Raw genomic sequence first — 22,284 nt, 5'->3', positions numbered from 1 at the left:
TGCCCTAAAGCTAGGGAACGAAGAACATCATTCATATTGCTACAGTTCTTTTAGGAGGGGACATATTTTGAGTCGTTTTTATGGGAAAACATTTAATCACTTAGGATAAGTAAAAGATGGTCTTTTGGATAAATATGAAAAATTTCCCGTTCAGAGTAAAATAAAAGTTTCCATGTATGCAACAGTCTCTTATTTTGGAACTTCAAAGCATCGTGCGTATGAGCTGGCAAATCCTTAAGCATCCTAATGTTTGACCGTTGTATAAGCCATATACCGGTTACTTTGAATGATTATACATTCTCCCACCTTTAATAAACATATGTCTGAGCTAAGGGAAATGTTTTCACTGTCTACAAGAGTGTGTCTTTTTTTCAATTCTGTTTTTAGTTGCTCATCAGAAATTGAAAAGCAACTAAATTTTCTTAAATCTCTCGGTAACTCCCCTGACCTTTTCCTCCTGCCAGGCTTCCTAATAAACAAAGTACATATAATGTAAGAATGTCTGAAATCACCAACTCTAAAAAGCCATTCATTTTATTTATTAAGAATAAAACTTGGTTTTGCCCAGCAAGAACAAAGCCTCTTTCAATAGCAGCTGACTTGTACAGATGATTTAGGAAGCGGAGATAATTGCTGTAATAACTTGTATTCGTATTTTAGCATGCTGTCCGTTGACTTTTTAGGAAGTGAAACGTCATATAGTAATGTCAAACCCTGACAAAGTAGAGATATCTGCAGTTTGAGACCAACTGCAGATATGCAGTGTTTTCACTGAGGAATCAGTACTTCACCCCAGCTTTTGTTAAATTAAAACCACCATTCATTATTAGATATATTCTGTATAAAAATGAGTTACAGATCCTTTTCAAAAGCCTTGCATAGCATCTGGCCCATGAAAGAAGGACAGTGTATTTATATATTCTTTTATAAAGAGCTTTGAGATAAGTGGGTAGAAAATACCATGTAATTACAGCTTAAATAAATGCTTTGTGACATAGCAGTGTAATTATATTTACAGAAAAATCAGTTACACTTTATTCATTACATTATAGCTGATTTGCATTCTCCAATTTGCTGTCAGAGTATGCAAGACCAGGTTAAGCCTTTCTTGTTCTTTCTAACAGGAAACATACTCATTTATTTTAAAAACATAGACTGAGCTTTTCCATAAAATCATTTGCTGATACTTGTGTTTGGCCTTCTCGCTCTGTACTGGCAAAAGCATTTCATTTCTTTTCTTTGGCAGGAAGCTAGGCCAATTTGGGGCATGAAGGGGGAAGTAGCTCTTCCAACAGCCATCGTGTTTTTCTTCCATTACAGAATATGAGCTGTTCTCTTGATACAGTTAAATTTTTCATTCTTTTCCAGCCTCTCTTTCAGGCTTTAAAGTGAAATTCACCTCAGCTACACATTGGCAGCCCAAGGGTACAGAATTCTAGGCAACTTTGCTGTAGATCATAGGCTCTATCATACTACTTTTTTTTCCTTTCTTTCTTTTTTTTTTTTGCTGCAACACTTTCAACCGTATTGCTTTTTCAGGGTGAATTGATCACATCTTACTGGTGGAGTATGGTTCAGAGTGGCTTGAAGTTCTTCACCATGACATGTAAAAACAGCTTAGCTGAACTTCTCAAATTCATGGTGCATCTACCAGGCTGTACCCAGTTCCCCCAGAAATTCTCCTGCTAGTTTTTAAATGAGAAGCTACCTGCAATCACTGTGGTCACAGAAAATTTTAAGGCACTTTGTCAACAATAGCCCTGTATCTTTTGACCAGTGCTTCCCCATCCTGTTTTGAATACTGGATTGCTGAGCTGTAGCAAGAGTTAGCTGCAGTTCAGGGGTACTTTGGACAGAAGATAACATCCTTCAGTCCTAGCCTTCTCGTTTTCTCTGGGCCCTCTCCTACTGCAGTTGAACTTACGCTTGATGCCACTGCCTTAGCATCACTGGGAACCATCCTGTACCGGGCCCAGAGACGATAAAAACACTTGATCTTTCTAAAAATAATGTAGCTGTAGAAATGTAAAAGATTCCTTATATGAGAATTCATTCTATTTATTGTATCTTTGTGAATTGAATGGATACTTCTCTAAGAGCACAGCTATCTCTGTTTACATTAATAATAATGTGTTCATTTTCCCTCTAGTCATTGGTTCTGTTTTGTTTTGTTCTTGTAGCTCAAAGCTTTCAGTAATACACATTTCCAAGGAGCATGTATAGATTTCACAGCAGAAGTTTCTGATTTTACATCATTCATACCATGTTCTTTTAAGGTTCTTCGTGGATGGTAAGTCTGCTGTTTTACATGCCACCATTTTAAGTAACATGAAAATTTTTTTAAACGCTGCTAAATTTCAGATAGCTGGAAGTGCATAACACATGCCCATCATATTCCATCATGTCTTGGACCTTTTGTCTTGCAATGCATCTCAGTAACTGTTGTCCTGTCATTGGTTTGGGTAGTATGCATTTTGCTTTCCCTCTGGGAAGTTTGCACAGTTACTGTGATTCTTTTTTTAACTCCAGTTAGAATTTATTCCAGATTTTGAGAACTTGGTACAGTAGAAGTGTCTGCATTCCACTTGCGTCGTTTGACTCTGGAACTGAGAATTCTGTACCACATGATTTGATTTTTCTGCTTTGGTTGCTTTGTCACATAGCTTTTCAAGTCACCTTACTTTTAAGCTTAACAAGAACAAACAAATTTTTTATTCCTTATTTCCTTAGCAAATATTAAATCTTGAAAAAAACCTTACTGTTAATAAGCAGTTAGAGCAGCTAATCTTTTTTGTTTCATTATTCTTGCAGTTGGCTCCTGTATTACCAAGGGGAAACCACTGACAATCACTGTGTGCTGGAAGAAGGCCTCTACATTGACCTCAGTTCCTGCGGCTGCCCGACTGCTACAATCAAATCCCTCAAGCCTATTCAATATGTAAGGACTTTATTGGGGGGGGGGGGGGGGAAAAAAAAATGTTTTGGGACTCTTCCTAGTCAGATGTCTGAAGCAAGTGCTTGTCCTAAACAAACTCCCACTCGGGGAAAAGAGTGAAGTTTGTTTTCTTGGCTTATGGGATTTTTTGGATTAGAACAAGCCAGGCTGCGTGCATGCACGCACGTGGTCACTTGTAGACGCATGCTTTTGGGTGTTCCGGGCTCAGAATTGCTCTCTTTTTACAAGTTGCATTGGTTTCTATTTTTCTGACTGGTCTTTATAATACAGCTCAGCAAGCTTATTACGCAGTGAGACACTTTGTCACGTCACCTAAGCATACAGGGCTTCTTTTATTAGGCCTACAGCCAAGGTTCAGTCTTAGAGCAAAGTACACACAGAAGACATGAAAATTGAAATTACAAGGTAGCATATACTTGCCATAATGCTGTTTAATTTACTAACTATTTTACAGAAATATAAAAAAGGTTTTGATCTCCTAATGGCATCTCAAATCATGGGTCAATAAAGTGGAATAATATACCACACATGTGGCCTGTGAGCTGTGTATGACACATAAGAGAGTCCAGTCCAAACCTCATGTGGCCATCTTCTCTCTTGGTGACTTCTGAGATGCAGGACAAGTACTTATTACACATGCATGTAGTCTTCATGTGACTTTCAGTTCACATGGGTTGTACTACCCAAGCACACAACTTGGCAGTCAAGTGACCTATTGTAGCAGTAAGGATGAGATACAAGGACCTCTATGGCTGGGAGATTGGACAGGAATGCATTGTACTATCCAGTACGAGATAGATACAGCATTTTGTATATCCTATTGTAATCCTGCACACAGGACATATGCCTCAGGAGTCTTGCTGTCATGTCTGTGCCTTTGTTCCGTATCTTGGTATGCTCCTACGCAAGAGCACCAAAGATAAGCTGGCCGTAACGCTGTTGGTAAAAGAGAAGCAAGTGGCTGCTCTGCCCACTCCTTTCTAGCACTGACCAACTTCTCCAAAAGTCTTCCTCCTTCCCCAATCACAGAACACAAACTCAGTCTATGAGACGTGTGCCCTGCAATGTAACTGTTACGAAAGTAGACTGCAAAGATTACTCAGTTCAGTTTTCTTCAAGTATTATGTCCTTTTTTCCATTTGTGAACAGATTAAAACAAAAAAAACCCCAAACAAACAAAAAAAAAAAACCACCAAAAGCCCTGGGCATGCTGAGAAGAATATACAACTTGAGTTGGAGAGCTGGTCTTTTCACTAGGTTACATAGATACAGTGACTTCAGTGGAGCTATAGCTTCCCACCTGCTGAGAGCCTGGTTTTCAGATTAAAGATCTCTCTTTCACGTTAGCCTTTTGGACTCTGCTCTGCTAAATCAGAGTGAAGTTTTGACATGAAATGGTAGGTCTCATCCAAATCCTCCAGCCTGTAATCTCACAGGGAAGTAACTATGCAGTTTGGCGTAGTAGGAAGCTACTGGCAGCCCTTGATTATGGAGGGCCAAGCCCTGGGAGAAGAGTGTTTGGCTGGCTGTGTGTGGGAAGCTTACAGACGTCTTCCTGTACTTTCTAAGTGGCTTGCACCTCTTAGTTCAGTTCCTCTCTTGCAAATGGGAGCCCTTGTATTTCACAAAATCGAGGCACTAAACAGCATAAAATGCTATTGAACCACACCTGTTTTACAAATAGAAATGCCCTCATCGGCCCCTAACACATTGTGTATGCTAATCGCCCAGGACAGTGCTCAGAGCCATTGTGTAGTACAGATGTGATGTTAAGCACGCAGCAGTAAGTTTGGTCAGTGGTCAGAAACAGCCATCGTTAATTCTGTGCATTGTCTGCAACGCGCTGTTCTTGGAACAGAGCCCTTTTTATTACAAGGTGTTTCTGTTACCTCATTCAGGAGAGCAGCAAGCATATTCCCAAGGGGAATTATTGTATAGCTTTATTGAATTCAGTTGTGACGTTGGGAACCCCTGCCATTATTCAGCTTTAAATGCCAGCCTAATTTCAAACCTAAGGTATCTCGATAGCTCATGTGTAAGAGGGAGTGTTTAACCCCGACACCAAGCCCTGCATTGTCTCCTGCTCTCCTTTCAGTGAGATGTATTTGCTGCAAGTGTAACTGTTGGAAGGACTCTCACGCCGGGGGGAGCCATGTATTGATTGCTTCAGCGTGTGAGGTTTCTGCATCCCAGATGTTGACTAGAAGTAGAGGCCCATGTGTGGCACTGGCAGAGAGGAAAAAAAATACACTTTTAGCAGCACAAAGGGCTCATAAGGCTAGTTTGTTACCAGCCTTTGAAAACAGTCCAAGTCCATTAACTGGTGTAGGTGTGGTCCAGCTATATATTTGAGAAGTAGACTCCATCAGCCAGTCCTTTGAGATAGGAGAACAAATCTGCTGGGGGAAATGGGGACACAGGATCTGGGTAATCCCTTTCTAATTTGCAAGATTGTAATGATAATTAACTATATGTTAACTTGACATTGTACAGCTGAGTGAAGTCCCAACTCTGGGCCTTTATCTGAAGGATGTATGTAAGAATACAGATTCTTTGTGTGGGGCTAACTCCAAAGGCGCTGTGAAGCAGTCAGCACAGGCCACTGACATCTGCAGGGGGTGCAGCTTGGCTGGGCATCCACACCGATTCTGCATCTGACCCTGAATCAAGATGCCCTTTCTGTTCCTATCTGTTCTAGTAACTTAAAGGAACATCTAGCAATGTTTTTGCTATTGCATGTAGCAGTACTTTCAGTGTAACTTTTTGAGTTTTCACTTAAAACCTGTAACAGTTTTGAGGGCTTTTTGGATGTTGTCAGCTGCCACAAGATTTCTGGGCTCTCCATTTTGGAAGGAGAATTTGAGGATTAAAGTTACCTATTTGTAGTACTCCTTCATGGCATGGGTCTGCTTTTGGAACAACACTGTAAGGTAGCTGAGTGAGGTAACAGTAATGCCTTAATCTATATGAAATAGCTAAGAACTTCTGCAAAGCCTTGACTGATTTTTTTGAAAATAGATCAACCACTTGAAGATAAGGAAATGATTTGAGGGAGTAGTTTGTTCTCTGGCAAATGCAGCTTTGATGCAAACAAAATATTTGCAAACAAATATAGCAAACATTCTAAATGAAAAAATGAGGAATTTATTTTTTGTTAAGGAAAGTAAACTTTTGACTTTTTAGTGTGAAAATTTCCAGAAATATAATTTGCCTAAGAGCGTAATTACCTAACAAAATGAAAAATCTCTTTCTAAATCACTGAGTTGGCTCAATTAAAATAGAAAAACCCCAAAACTTTCAGAGCAACGCAAAATTGATTTGGATAAGAAAACAGGATCAGACTAGTGATGGTCTGACCACTGACAGTGTGATGATAGTATTTTAGGTTGGCTAGCTTTTGTTCTAACCTTTAGCTCTTGGAGGGATGTTCTATGGGTTCTCTGCTGAAAAGTGAAGTTGTTGTCATTTATGTATAGCATGCTGCCCCCACCTCTTCTGCACGCACACTCCCCCATTTCTCAAGAAATTCAAATTAACATGGTTCCACTTTGGTTATTTCTCCATTTATTATGCACTGGTGTCATAGTGGAATTAAGCACATCTTTGTAACCAGTTTCCTCTACTGTTTGTTCAGCACGTAGCAAAGCAAAAGTTAGGCAGGTTCATAAAGAGAGTGGGTTCCCTTATTCCCAGGAACCTCTTTCCCATCTTGGCTTATTCTCTGAGGCATATAATACTTGAACTAAATCTTTAGGAGACCCTACCTGTATTTTTTCCCTGCTGTTCCATTTTGCTCAAATTCAGACTGAACTGTTTTGTCCTTCTGGGAGCACTTAGGAAAAGCTATAGGTTAATGAGAGGATACAAAGAAGGAACAAAGCATATTTGTACCTTGATAATGAGAAAATAATGTGCTTCAGTTTTGGTATTCTGGGAAGAAAAATAGTGTTGCAATAGCCATGTATTAATCTAGATTGTATATTGAATAGCGATATGTTACATAGCCCCTTCCTTTCTGAAAAGGGGAATGCTTCTGAAAGACCAATGATTCTTTTTCATGTACTATTTTATAAATGGGGAAAATATACTAAGAAGTATATCTCACGGGTACGTATTTCTGTAAGTGAACAGGCAGTTACATGCTTTGGAAGCCCACTTAACATTAGAAGGGTTCACATCTATTTAGTAGTAGTAGGAACATTGGAACTCATGAAACTTGCCTCTCATCGTCTCCTTTCATCTGAAAATTCCAAAGCACCCTTTAAGAAAAGCCTGTTGATGAAATTTGCTGGTATTGTTAATAGCCATTCTGCAAGTGGCTAAAAGCATAGCACAGGTTAAGGGTTGCTGCATTTGCTGCAGAGGTGCAGGTTTCCATGCCTGCATCAGCAAGTACTTGCCTTTTGCATCGCCGTGAATTCACGAAACGGAAGCGTGGGCCGCTTGCCTGGCAGCAGGAGAGCGGATGAAGTCAGCTGGGCTGTTTGTCGGGCCATGGTTGCTTATTGGGGCATTTGCCAGTGTTTATTGCTTGAAGAGGTTAATCTTTTGGCATAGAGACCCTTACAAGTTGTTCTTACAATGGGGAGCTCAGCTCTAATGCTGCCTTTTCTCGGGCATGTTGTTTTGTCAAGCTCCCTGTAATTGGTGTGACTTACATGGACAAGAGTATCCAGGATTGTTGCAGTGACCAGTTAGTTTTCCTTCTAAAATATTAACTTCAGCCCTAAAGTTAAACCAGTCTCATAGTTTCTAAAAACAAAAACGAGATCTGTGTTGCAGGTTGTGCAATGTGCTTTTTTTTCCTTTTAAGGCATTCCTTATTCTTGCTCTGATCAATTGTGATAACTCCTGTATTTCTATATTGATTATCTTTTCTAAGTTAAATACAGGTGTTAACTAATCTCCCCAGCATTCCTGTGAGGCAAATAATTAAATCAGATTCAAAAATTAATTGGTGTTTCCCAGGGCCAGGCAGTGAGTCATTTTGTGTGGCTGGGACTGGCCCATGGGTGTTACTGTCATCCAGCACCATGTTCCTCTCTCTCAGCCAGGCATCCTTCCCACACTGAAGGGAGTTGCCAGGCGAGCGCGCAGCTTCAGTAAAGGCAGTTGTGAATGATGAATTAGCCAAGACTGAAGAATAAAGATTTTTTTCCAAGGATGTTGTAATACAGCTGTGGAGTCTCCTCCAGTTAAGGCTCTGGTGAATGCTGTTTGCGTAGCAACAGGTCAGAAGGGACGTGAAGTGGGGAAACATACCAACCCTTGCCATGACTGGGTTACAGTCATGCTTCAGTCCGGCCCCATGGATTTCTTTCTTTGGCTTTATTAGGCTTTCCCATCTAAGTTTGCGAAAACAGGTGTGAGGAAAAATACCTTTTGGGGTGAGCCCTTCTCAGAAGGCTTTACTAGTAATAATTTTCACAATATCATAATGAATATCCATATGTTATCCATAGCTAAAACTATACTTGTTCTTATTATACGCATGTGTGCAAATTGACTTTTGCACTTGGTTTTCAGTTGTAGTACCTTTTGGTTAGCTTCTTTGTGTCTGTACACTATTGCTTTTCAGTGGGTCAAGCACCTAAGCCTCGTACTGCAAACAAAAGGCATTTGAAAGGAAGCTTGCACTGATCTTTGTTTAGTATCAAACACTTTGGGCTTGCACTGCATTTTTTTCTGAACTGGTAAAGTATAAAATTCTGTTCTGAATTGTGAAAACTTTGTGGTGCACAGCTTCTCTCTGTTAAAAAAATGTGGAAGTCATTGAGGGGAAAGTCTGAGCTGAGTTGAACTGTGCACGAGATTTTTAGTGTGTTGATTTCCATGGCTTACCTTTCAGCCCCTGAAATCATACTGTGGGGAGGGAAATAAGCTGTGTCATTTTCATGGCATCACGTGCTGTACTAGCCATAGACTACCACACCTGTTAAGTAAAGAAAATCACTGTATTTAACAGTTCACAAGGCTGCTTATATCTTGAAATGCTATGTAAATATAGCCCTTCTTAATCACTGGCCTCTTGAATATATTAAATCTCTTCAAGTTTCTCCCTGGACACTGGCATTAAAAAACAGGACAAGCAAAACCTCTTGAAACTTTATTGGTGCTGGTTTAAGCAAGGCAATTAGTTCCTTAATGCACAAAGATCAGGTTAAGTAATTCTTTAGTGCTTTGTCATTCTCGCAGTTGGCAAGCTTTCCCCAAAGGATGGCATTCTGGGTATTTTCCTTGAAATAACTACGAAAGGAAGCTAAGGTAATCCTGACCTAGACATGGCAATGACTTGCCAATTGAGGGTAAATGTAGATGTCTTTAGCTCATCTTTCAAAATCAGGGACTGGGGTCCACCTAAAGCAACACCACAGCTGGAGGTTGTCTCCTCTTGTATTGTCCGCCTGGTTGCTCTTCTGGCTCTCGGAGAGCCCCGTTCCTCCCTGGCCTGTCAGGACTGGGCCTTGGTGAAGCAAGCTGATCCTGTCAGTCTCACGCTTACCTACCAGTGGTGACTCTTCAGCCTGTAAATGGGGGAAAGTGCACCTCAGCATTCTGGAAGGAAGAAGGGTGGGATCACAATGTCTCTGTAGTAAGTGCAACAGCATAGCCTCAAAACCTTGTTTTTTACTGTTGGTAGTTTCCATGGAGCTATGAAAACAAAATCAGAGAAAAAAGCCAGGCCAAGTCACTGCTGCCAGCTGTTGGTGTAAAACGGTATATAAAGTGAGTAATCAGCTCATTGCTCTATACATGGTTATGGAAATATGAGCGCTTCAGTGCTTGAGACAGCAGCATGTTTTCTTTTTCTGTGCTTCACATCTGTGCCAAGATCAGTGGAGTCCTTCTGAGGACTCACTGGAAAGGTGGTATCAGTCCTTGTGATCGGGGGGGGAGCTGTGTGTGTGTGTCATAGATGCAATGTCTGCTGCATAATGACAGGCTGGGACTCTGAGCAACCAGCCAGGGCTTTCTCAGGCCCATTGAGTTCAAACAGTCTCAACCACATGACAGCTAGAGTAATTTTAATTGATTTCACCAATTTGCTGTTCTGATTCTTGGTGTATAAATGGATATGCTAGATCAGATGACTTGTCCACCTAGTACAGTGTCCTTGTCTCAACGTATTGCATATTGCAACAGCAGGATAAATTTTAGGGTTTGGTAACGATGTCTAACAACAAGGATGCCAAATCGTGTTTCCCATGCTTACTAATGCACTTGTGAAAATCTTCTCTGTTGGACCTGTTCTGGACATGGCTTGTGGTCTGCACTCAGGTGAAAGCCAGTGCCAAGGGAGTAGGCTTTTGCAAACTGGAGTGTGATGATACTGCTTTGCTGAGCAAAGCAACCTGAGAAGTAGCTGCCTGCACTAGGTCTGCTGGTCTAGATTTCCAAGTAAGCCTTCAGACACCCACTGTAAATTTGACCCACCTCATCCAGCAGAAGGCAAGTGGGAAGAACTGACATTCCAAAATAAAAATGTTACGGGTTTTAATCTCTTTCTGTTTGGTAACAGTTTTTTAGGAGTGCAGTGGGCTTTAAAAATCTCTCCAGATGAATTATCCCAGGCTCTTCTTCAAAGTGTCTCAGCAAACTCCCTGTCCATGCAATGTTGCATGACTTACATTGTCCCTGCACTGGTTGGCAGAGGAAAGCAATTTCTCTGAGGCAGGATTTGAACAACAGGCTACATACCAAGTGCAGAGTGCCAGTAAATTTGTAAGTCCTGAATCACCACTGAGCTCTTCAGAGACACTTCACTACAATACCTGTGCCTCTTCAGACATGAAAGTTAAGTTCTCTTAATTACTCAGTGCCTGTGTCAACTTTAATTCCAGGTTTTGTTTCATTCATTCCACCTGAGGCCATGTCTTTGCTGCAAAAGAAATCCTACCTTTTGCTGGGCTGGCTATCTCAGGGTAACATCTCCTAAGAACAACATGACTTCCCTGGACAGGCTGCTACTTGAAGCAGTTACCTAGTCCCTCTTCCTTTACCAGCTGCATCAAGATATAAATTACAAGTGCTTATGATTTTGGTTCTGGTACTTCCCTTACAGTTTTAGGTGAAAAACGCTGGAAAATTGTACAAGTGTTCCTTGTACTAAGGCACAGACTTTGTGTATTTACGTCTATCTGTTCCCTCTGTGCTTTTCTGCTCATCTTACAGCTGGACCACATTTTTGTGCAAACTGAACTTTGTATTTGCTTTCATAGGCAATCTCTCAACTGTAGAAAAGGACATTAAAAATGTTTAAATTCTACATGAGATTGAAGGGGTTACTAATTACACTATTTCTTTAAGGTTGTCAGAAGAAAAATAGGAGCGTCTGTTAAAAACATTGAGAACTTTTTAGTTCTGACGTTTTTAACCTTTTCCAATTTGTTAGATCCCTAAGATTTTTCCAGTGAACCACTGCTGACTGAAGTCTATGGACAATAGACTTGTGATTTGCCTCACTACTTTAGATGCAATCTGCAGATCACCCTGAAAACTACTGCTGTAACCTGTTCCATCAATAAATAAATTAACTGGATTTATGAAGAGGAATCAAGGCCTTGATGATACAAACCTGATCAAAAAGAGATTTTCCAAATGCAAACAGAGGCCTCTCTGTGTCTTGAAGCGACTCACTGTCCTATGTCAGTGGGGCACTATACTCTGATGACAAAGCCACTGATAAATCCAGTATGTTTCAGCTCTGTGTGCTTTGTTGGTGGATGTACATTTTTTTTCCTTGCTGTTACATTTGCTGAGGGAGCATGATCTAACCCAGAAGCATGCGGAAATTAAACTGAAGTGTGCAAATGTGTGCAACAGGCCTAGCAACTGAAGTTGGACTACTCCTAGTAAAACTTTGCTTTTTTTTTTTTCCTCCTTCCCCCCACCCCAGGTTTTTGCTGAGCCCTCCATCAGTCTGTTTGCTCTGGAATGCTGCAAGGGCAGAGAGCTGCACTTCAGTGAACCCATCAATTCTGTTTTGAACGAGGACCTTCATTTTTACACTCAGTCTGTATGGGTGAGAAGTGGATTGTAAGTATGGAAGAAATATTCTTGTCAGTTTTGCATTATAGGAGCTAATACTGAGCATGCATTTTCTCCCAATTACTGCCTTTTTTCATAGGATCTGTTTTACATTCTAACTTTTATGTTGAGACAATATAAAATCCTAAAATGTGGTTGAATGCTAGACCCACTTTTTGTATCAGGACCCAAAATGAACAAAAACTCTGGGCAGAGGGTGTATATCCCCCTGTAAGAATCGTCCTTTTATCCCTATACAGTAACGAACAATAGAGCCTGTTGTTCAAACCAGGAACCAAAAGTACGTAAGTTTTGATTGCTGACTTACAAAGACAGGTAGAGTAAACTTGGACTGCCTTTTATTAACTAGCTGTAGAATACCAGCTATAAACTGCAGTGATTTAACTTAAACTACTGCAGTGGTTCAGTGAAGCTTGATGTGCTCATCAGCTGCCAAAGAGGCAGCAGCTTCTGAGAGAAGCTCGGGGCGGATCTGACAGCTGGAACAGGAATTTGCTTCTGTTATTAGTTTAACCCCCCTCCATAAGTGTGAACGCACACCCAGGGTCTTCTGTGAAAACCATTTTATATCTGCAGAAGTGACCTTCTAACCTCTTCCACATGTCTCCCTTTCACCTTTTGGAGAAACTCCCCAGCATTCTGTCTCACCCAGGTTTTCAGCCTCCACATCCTCAACAGCAACAAATAACTTGCAGATTCTCATCCTGCAACTGAGACTGACTGGAATCTGCAGTTCTTCTAATGTGATACACATTTCCTGTGTTTATTTTTAACCTTTTCCCCACCGTTTTCACATAGAGAAGGCTGTCATTTTCTTGAGAGATCTTACGGGATGACACAAAACAATGCAAAATTTGAACTAACTGGGCAAGGAATTAGCATAGACTGTTCACAGCTTAGATATATCTCTGTTGTGATTCTTATGACGAATTTTTCAAACACATCTAGTCTCTTACCATCTAGAAGTCAAAACCCTTCTACGGGTATCTGTGATAACACTGCTCCTCTGATTGGAGGACCTCTCCTTGAGGTTGGTACAAAGGCTAAGCCTAACCTAGCTAATGCTCCAGAGGACTATTTTCTTTCAGGAATTTCACATAAGTGTTTTCTTGAAAGGTTGGTTAAGGATTGAACCTCCCTTTCTTTAAGAGCAGTCAGTGGCGATTGACTTTAGCTGTGGGTCCGTAGTGAATATAAGCTTCCCCACAGAGCTTTGCCAATTCACTGTAAATTCTAGTCCGTAACATCTGTGCCACTTCCATCCCGAGCCCTTGCTGAAAATATATAGAGAGCGTGATCATCTGCTGCTGTTGTCTTGAGGTGCCCCAGGTGAGAGTGACAAGCAGCTGCTGTTTGAGGCTGAGGACAACGTACGCACGTTCCCCGTGGTCTGTGCTAGTTTGGAAGAGGAAAGGCCGCCTTTGGGAGGAACAACTGACTTATTTCTGGTGGGAGTGTGTAAATCTTCATACGTTCATTTGTGGAGCTGTTACGGTCTAAAGTGTGTCCTGTTGGGGAATGTCTCCTTCTGAGCTTTCTCTGCCCTCTCTGGAAATTAAACCACTTAGCCTGTGCAGTTGGCTGTAAAGGAAGGGTGATGGCTTTGGGACCACACAATAGAAAAGCACGGGAGAGTGAGCACAACAGTCCAGCCCCTTCTCCATCTTCCTGTTAATTTCTAAGTATCTAAGCCAGGTTAGCTGGTTCCTTGTCTCTGGGAAGGCTCAGGGCAGAATGGCTGGGCTTTCTCTGAGCTCCATGTGATGTTCCATAGGAAACACCTCCACAGCCTGTCCCTATCCCACACTGCAGATAGGTAGCCGAAAGGTTGAGGGTGGCAGGTGATCGTGGGAAGTCTGTGAGATGTCCTAGAGGGTTTGTTTGCCTTTTCTGTGATCAAGAGTTCAGGAAGGCGGATTTTGAGGTTTTTTGGCTCCTTGCCCCGAAACCTACTGTCAGCTTTAGACAAATGACAAAGCTTTATGTAAATAGACCGATGGCATTTTGCTGCCAGGCTTAGGTACAAGGATCCTGAGCCAACTGACCACCTCAGTGAGAAGTGGCACAAGCCTGGACTGTGGCTTGGCAAAGGGGGCTGGGGGCTGAGGTCCTCTGAGGTGTGGGAAGGATGGCACAGCGGAGGCTGCTGGTCTGCGTGAGAGCCGAGATGAGTTTTGTCTGTGTCGCTGAATGCCAGAAGCCCAACCTGGCTTCACATGGTTATTACTGTAAACAGTCTTTCCCCTCTCCGTTTCCTATAAATGTCTGCTTTGAAACTGCATTTCAAATAAGACTGATGCTCCATGAACAACATTAACTGTGAATTCTCAGTGGCTTGACAGAAAGCATCGCAAGAAAAAAGTCAGGAATGTGTTAGAAGCGTAAGGAACACACAGTGGTGGTCAGGCTGCTCTGAATACCTGTTAGTCAGGAGGTATGGGACTTAATTTGAAAAAACAGTGCTACAGCCTCATTACGAGGCAGTTCACAGTCGGCACGCTTTAGCCTCCGTGGAGTCCTGAGCAAGGCTGCTTGTCAGTTTCTCTGAATTACGTGCAATGTGGAAAAGTAAATGACAGATGCTGTGAGCACTGTTTGTGGATGTTTTCCCACTGACTTAGAGTGCAGTCATCCCTCATGTTCTTGGCAGCTGACCTGTAAAACAGGTAATGTGGGGAAACCAGTATTTGCTTTGTGTTCAGATGAGTTAATGAGTCAAGCGTTTTGGATTCACTGTCTGCACAACAATGTGCTATTGATATGAACAAAACTGATCTGTGATCCTTAGGCTGCCTTTGTAAGCAGCAACACAGTATTTACTGAGCAGATGCCTAGATAACAAGGGGTCTGTATGCGCTGGTGCTTGAACTCTGTGTTAAAGGATTCAGCCATGTCCATGGCTCAGGTATATTCACTACAGGAAAGTCTGTTACAGCAATGTATAGGTTTTGGAGTAAATATTTTGTATGTGTTTTCAGACAAGTGGAATAGCTATAAAAAGTTTTAACAAAAGAAAACATTGGGCAAGATCCTCTTGTAATTAATATGTACAGCCAGGCAAAGCTCTAAGTAGTGCAGCCTGGTGTGTGGCTTCTGAGTTTCCTAATGCATGCCCACTGAAACCTGCATTATTCCCATCTGAGTTCATGCAGGGGTTCTCATATTTGTTGGAAAAAATTGCGGGGGGCAGGAGGGGGAGTGGGGGAGTGGAGTTTACTTGTTTCAGCCAGACAAACAGGAAAAGGGTCTTAATTTAGACGGAAAACAGTTAAACCACTGAAATGGATGGCATTTTGTGGCACGGTAATAGAGGTTTGATATTAGCACTACTATGGAGAGGTTTGGGGGCTTTGAAGAGCACAGTCCTGAACACAAGCCTATAGTTTAATTTTGCTATGGCTAACGTAGTCTTTCACATTCTGTTTTCTGTATCCAGGTGGATTGCATATGAAGGATGTAATTTTTTAGGAAAGCAGATTCTGCTGGAGCCCAGTGAGATTTCAAACTGGAATGAACACAGTGGCTGGAAAGTAATTGGCTCCCTTCGTCCTATGAAGCAGGTACTGTAAAAGCGTATGAGGACAATTAATTTTTTTGGACAGGGATTAGTGCACAAGTATCAGCTCTAGCACTGAGTATAAATAGTGTGCATTGTACTCCTTAAATCACGCCAAATGATGACAGCCAGAAGGACCTACTGGAAGATTACTGAAGCAGAAAATTCCTCCAGTGGCAGTTACTGAGATCTATATTAGGCTCCTAAAGGGAAATAATTCCTAGTTTCTTGGAGCCAAGTTTGTTTTTCTGAATGGCTCATGAGCATGTTCTGTAGATGCTCTACTTTTACATTTACAATAATAATGAGAAAACCAGTTCTATATTGACTTGTTTTATAATTAATATAAATGGAAGCAAGAAAAAATTTTATGGTGCTGTAGCCTGGATTTCCAAAAGAAAATTTTGTGCAGTCCCACTAGGTTTTCCGTCTCTGCCTCATCCCAAGTAATGCCAATTTCAACCTCATTCAAAGATTCAGGTCTCAAAACCACAGAGTTCTTAGGAGCTTTGAAAAGGTAGATAGAGAAGTAAGACTGAGATAAATGCCCCTTGTTCAAAGAAAAGAAGGTGCAATTCTGCTTCTCTGCCTTTCCAAGACGCATCAGGTAATCAGTGACACACATAAGCTCCAAACCAGTCAAAGCACATGTTGCTGAGTGCCAAGCCACGCAGCTGTGGGAGGGCAGCGTCCTTGGGAGACAGGAAAAGAACAGGGGAGGGCGGCCCGGAATGTGAGCAGTAACTTCGCTGGAAAAGTTTTCATTAGCTCTGGTTCTCACAGAACACTTGTTTCCACTTAAGTGACATATGCTGCTTTATTCTTAAACGCTAGATTCAACTGGGGAAATGTTGCAGTGAACAAAAGTAATAATCTTTGTAATTAATTATGCATTATCTGGTCCCCCCTCCCCCCCTCTGGAAAAGAAAAGGATTCACCCCCACACACAATGATTTATTAGTCTAAGAAGTTGACAGCTCCCTGGAATTCTTTGGAAGTGCTAACTACCAAAGGATCCTGTTTTGGCTCTGTTTTTGCAAATAATAATGAAAATAATGTGTGCTGATCTTAAAAATGGAATTCTTTCTTCAGCCAGTACTCTGGAGAGCTTTCGTATTTGGTAGCATCCTTTTTTACACTGCAACAGTGCGTAGTATTAGAAAGCCTACTTCAGCTGCTTTTCTGGGACTTTTGGCATTTGGGGTTTGTGTGATTTACTTTTTTGGTTTTGTTTTGTTTTAAATGCTGCAAACTGAGGGCTTCCTTGAGTTTGTGCAGTCAGCTAACTGTGCTTGATGTTTCTGTGGGCACATTGTCACTTTTATGACACTAGAGTAATACTACAAACCTGCACCACTTTATATTTCTTCCTTCTGTCTCCATTACAAATTACGAAAATACTCAATTCTGCCAGAGTAATAGGTAGTGCAAGAAAAAGCAAAACATTTGAAACTCATGCAAGATGAGACGCAATTTTGCTCAGTGACTTCATAATAAAATCCCTTCCTTGTAAAGAACAACTATACATGATACTCACTGATACGATTTAGTTTATGGATGCTTGGTGGGAGAGAGGCTTTATTGTGTCTACCTTAGGGTTTGTTTCAACATGAAAAACGGGAGGTTCAAAGCTCTTGGAAGAAGACACGGTGATTGACTTGGGGTTCTGGCAGAGCTGCCATTTATACTGCTATTTGTGCCAAAATCAGGGAATAACAGAAGCAAAGCTCGAACCCTGTAGCAGCCCTACAAAACCTCTGCATTTTTTGAGTAAATGAAGATGCCAAGTCAGTACCCTGTTTTCCATGTATGTTCAAAAGCCATGGTGTAACTTCCTGCTATATATTTCAGTTAACGGAGGCTGAAGTTGCTGGGTACATGCCTCACTAAGTCTAGTGTCCTGAGAATACAAAGCTTGTGGAGTTACAGCCCGTTTACTGGCATTGGAATGAGTGAAATGTGCTGAACTAGAGATATTTGCATATCACAGGAATTAGTTCTATAAACGTAAATACATTTAAAAAATATATCTGCCATTCCTGCTTACAGCTGTCTATCTGCCTGTGAAAAAGTTAAGGCTGCCTTTCATGCACATTCGTTTCCAACAAAAAAAATGTGGAACATCCTCGTCTGAAACTGGAAATGGAACATACACTTTAGAAAACTCATGTAAGATGGAGGGGAGGCATTCTCACATTGACTTTATTCACCTCTGTGTTATAACTATCTTCCTTCACACTATTTCAGCCAGCAGTGTACCTCAGAGTGAAGAACCGAGCCCAAGGTAAGTATCTGACAGTCACTGGAAGCCTAGCAGATATAAGAGCAACATCAGTGTGCGCGTCCCCATACAATGGCAAGAATACCCAGATCTGGCACTACTGTCGTGGGCTCTTCAAATCCAAGGTGAGTTTCCAGATGCTGGAAGTGGGTGGGTTGTATCAGCTGCTGTCCTTTTACCTTCACTTCTTGCTTTTACTGTCGGCTAGCATTAACACCGGAATAGCTTTTGGCCTCTCCCATGCACCTTAAACCAAAACTCTTGTAACTATATATATAACTCCTACTATGTATAGACAGATTTGATCTGCCTGCTTTGGCAAGTTGGACCACTTTTCATATCTGTCTAATGGGACTGATGTTCCTGGAAGTAGAAATGTGGTTTTTGTCACAAGTTTATTACCTCTAAAGAGTTAAGAATTTCTCTGAAAAGTAGTATGTGAAGAAAGTAAGTGACTTTGTATTAATGCTGCCCTTGGTGGTCTGTTACTAATATAAAAAGATGATGATTTAACATAAGAAATGCCTGAAGTAACAAAGACCACCACCTTTGATCAAGCAACTGGTCAATTGCTGAATAATCTGTTCCTAGCTTGCTTGCCAGGCTTGTTACCAGCTATAGCACGATTACTGCAGTATGCTCGGTGCCTGAAACAGAAACAAGTTAGACACAAAACCGAGACACTTCTCTTCTTGTTCCTTAGGCTAACAATGCCTGTCTGGATGTCATTGGTGGCAGGGATGTGCCTGGGGCCAAAGTCGCGCTCTGGGCAGAACATGGGAAAGACAGGCAGAAGTGGAGACTCAATGAGGATGGAACCATCAGTTCATACCTCAGCGACCAACTGGTGCTTGATATTAAAGGTATTTTTTTTTAAAAATTAACTAAACCTCACATGTTCTAAGTGCGTTTTTTGATTGAGGTTAATTGCCATATTCCAGCTCTTTTTGTACCTAAGGTCAAATACTGAATCCTATCTTTCATGTTAGGTTTATGTCCAGTTGCTTGACAGCGGGACAAGAAAAAACAGGGCAGGGGGAACCTTACTCATCTGATCCCAGAGGTTTATTTTGATCAGATCAACTATTTTACTTGAGGGAGTTCAGTAGTGCTGATGGCAAGAAATGCAAGTTACAGAAGACAAAATGGTGAAGGAAAAGCAGCCGCAGAATAGGTGTGGCTCCAAAAGAGAAAAGTGCTTACTCCTAATGTTTTCAGGCTGCTAAAATTGTCATTGCTCAAGTCCTAGTCTTTCTATTTATCCATCATGGTAGAACTACCTCACTGGAGAATGCCTGTTCTTCACATACAATTTGTTCAAACCCTGCTGCTGGCGCTAGGGTTTTATCCCTAGGGATGGCAGTGGGGCAGTGACTGCAGTGGCTGGTTATGAGGTGGGGGGGTGCTCTGTGGTGCTGTCTTCTCAGACTAAAGGTCTAAGTAAATTAATTGATAGCCTAACACCCCTACAAGGCTTACAGACTAGGGTAGTGCCACATCCCACAGGTGAAGTCATCAGCCTTCTTAATGAATGTCCTACTGGCCATTACACATCTGACCTCAAACTTGCTGATAATGAGTTCTCAGCTCTAACAGAGCATTCCACTTCCGGAACTAAGGAGTTTTAAGCACCATTACTAATTCATAAATAGTTACTACAAAGCCATTAAATGCAACTGGTAATACTAACGGCAACTCTAACAGTATCTGTAACCTGCCTAGGTTACTGCAAAATACAATGTTGAAGGCTGGGGTAGCAAGATACCACTTGATAGCTCTTTAGAACATTCCTTTCTTTTAGTGGATTTTTATTTATGGCCTAATGATAAAAAATGCACTGTCATTTCTATGCTACATGTATTCTAAGGAGAGAAATTTTATTTTAAGTGCTTCATAAGTTTGTGGTTGAAATGGATATGCTACATCAAATAATCTCACGTGTGTCTGTGAATCTGTGTATTTCTACTATAGCGGTATGTGCCTTAAAAATCCAGACACAGAGCAGGAGCTCAGGATCTGCCAAAAGCAGAGGTGCTGTTTCTGTGCTCAAATGTACATTTGAGGACTCTGGTTTGTGGTATACTCTGCTTCCTAACTAATGGAGCTCCTCAGGGCCTAAGCTGACAAGTCACCATTTGAAGGAGACAAACATACAGAGGCAGAGGGGCAGACACCAGCCCCCCTACCTCGTGGAATTTCTGTTTCTCAGCTAATTTTCCTACATGGTCACATTTCTTAAAGATTATGCATAGACTTTTCTGCACATTTATTTTTAAATTTTTTCCTTCATGGTTTTGTTTTTAAGGAGGAAATTATTATGACAAGAATCACATCGTTATGAATCAGCTGATAGAGGACAAACGTTCACAAAAATGGGATATTGAAATATTGTGAGTAAAACCCACCACACAGATGGACTTCGTGTGGGTTACTAATGCCAAGAGGGGAAAAAACAAACCTACTGAAGTCACACACCACTGGAACCTTAAACACCAACTCCTCTCTACTAGTATTCTTTCATACCAAGCAGCAACTCCTAAAACAACTGAATTTTGCACAAGTCTGGAAGATGGGAGGTTGATCTAATGTCTTTCTGCAGGGAAGCTGATTCTTTAGAGGCTGCTCCTATGAAAGTAATTGCAAAAGACTAGACATAGGTTTTGCAGGATATGAACTGCAAGAGATAATATGGGAAAGGCTCTTTAGAAATGTTGTCTTTACCTTCCTCCCAAGAACTGATGGGAGCTCACTGAAGAATGAATGCACTAATGAGCTTGACAGAGGTTGAGTTGGACTTTTATGTCAGGAATGAAACTGTGTAAGCACCAAGCGATCCTGAAGCTCAATCATATATCTTGCTAAAATGCCATTTATTTTGTTCATAAAGACAACTTTGAACTGGAATTACCAGCTCAGCGTGTGAAATGGGGCAGTAGAGAAAGCCTGACTTTTACCCCCTTGATGTTACTGGTAGGCCTTTGTCTTCATTTCTTTTAACAATACCAAATTTCCAGATTGAGGAACTAGTTTTGCTGATCCATGGCCTGTTTCCAACCCATGAAATGGTGAGTTATCATTGAAGGTCACCTTTAACATGGAGCCGTATGTGCATGTATCAAAAGAGACTAAATGGTCTTGGGTCAGGCTAGACTTCTACAAGGGCTAGCTGCATTTAGAGCAGTAATGATTTTAACTCTAGCTGTATTTTGTTTTGATGTATATAGATTAATTTAATACAACATAATTTGGTCTTGAAACCATGTCTTCCTTCAGAAAATAACTCACCCTAGTATTTTCAAAGGTGCTAGCAGCCTGCATTTCAATGCTTACTTAATGCTAAAAGAACAGCGTAACTGCATGTTAACATTACTGTGGTTCATCGACAGCACGTACATCTTATCCCAAAGGATGAGGACTTGGAATAATGGTCCAGACCTTGGCATGCCGGTTCTTTCCTCAATTCTAGCACTATGCAACCAGCCTGCTAGCTGTCACTTGAGGCAGATAGAGCCACATACCTTGTTGGACTGCAGTTGTTGCAGGCTTGAAAAGCATGTTCCTCACTCAACACTTGACAACTACAGAAGGAACTGCAGACAGTTAGTTGTAGGGCTGTGAACACCTGATGGGGAAGAGAAGTCCCTTAGATCACTGGTAACTTAATTTGATTTCAGCGTCACTAAATTAATCTACTTCATGGAAAATGTAGTATTTTTTTTCCTTATTTGTATATTCAGGGTATGTATTTCTGTAACTATTTAAAGAGTTTAGGTTAGCTAAAGACAGATACTTCAGTTTCCTAAAGCTGTAACTATTCCAGTTGTGTGTTCAAACAGGATTCATCCCCAAGCAAATGAAAACACATAACCCTAAGTTTGCCACAGAAATAAAATATATGGATGTCTATTTTTGTATGAAATTGAGTTCTATATAGTACTATTTAAAAAAAAAATCTACTTGCACTTACTATTTTACATTCTAAAATGATCATAAATCTGCTGTTTAAGTAACAGATCTTCAAATGTATGTATATATTTTTCCAACTAAAGCACTTGTTCAGCTTTTTTTATGTAAGTCAGTATATCAACTGTTCCACGTGTGACTTGCTTTCCATATGAAATTTTAAAAGCCTGTGTAAAAAAAAGTTCTAGTCTTCTAAACCAAGAATGACTATATCACATTTGGTGTGTCAGTGTTACATAACCAAGTAAAGAAATCTTGAATGTAAAATGCTAAGCATGTATATTTTAATTGTATAAAACTTTTTTTAGGAGAAATATTTTGCTTGTTGGTTTCTTTTTAAACAAACTAAATACAACAATAGTTTTTAGCAGATGTCAAAAAATACTTCCTTTCAAATGGAAAAAAAGAGGGATAAGTATATTGAATACCTTATTGAAGGGATAAGTATATTGAATATGCATTAGTTTGCATATTAAACAT

General features: G+C 40.8%; 1 protein-coding gene across 1 annotated transcript in view; it reads left to right on the top strand.

Annotated features, from left to right (window-relative positions):
- Nucleotides 1–22,103, top strand: part of CRYBG3 (crystallin beta-gamma domain containing 3) — a 68,260-nt gene extending 46,157 nt beyond the window's left edge. The window contains exons 14-20 of the mRNA XM_059821352.1: nucleotides 2,181–2,290; nucleotides 2,812–2,938; nucleotides 11,853–11,992; nucleotides 15,441–15,564; nucleotides 17,808–17,966; nucleotides 18,545–18,704; nucleotides 20,147–22,103. Of these exons, the coding sequence (XP_059677335.1) occupies nucleotides 2,181–2,290; nucleotides 2,812–2,938; nucleotides 11,853–11,992; nucleotides 15,441–15,564; nucleotides 17,808–17,966; nucleotides 18,545–18,704; nucleotides 20,147–20,235 (909 nt within the window). The 3' untranslated portion in view covers nucleotides 20,236–22,103. The remainder of the gene's footprint in view (nucleotides 1–2,180; nucleotides 2,291–2,811; nucleotides 2,939–11,852; nucleotides 11,993–15,440; nucleotides 15,565–17,807; nucleotides 17,967–18,544; nucleotides 18,705–20,146) is intronic.
- Nucleotides 22,104–22,284: the final 181 nt, after the last annotated feature.

Source organism: Gavia stellata, chromosome 1, assembly GCF_030936135.1.
Source record: "Gavia stellata isolate bGavSte3 chromosome 1, bGavSte3.hap2, whole genome shotgun sequence".
Lineage (NCBI taxonomy): Eukaryota > Metazoa > Chordata > Aves > Gaviiformes > Gaviidae > Gavia > Gavia stellata.
This window is presented reverse-complemented; position numbering and strand designations above follow the sequence as displayed.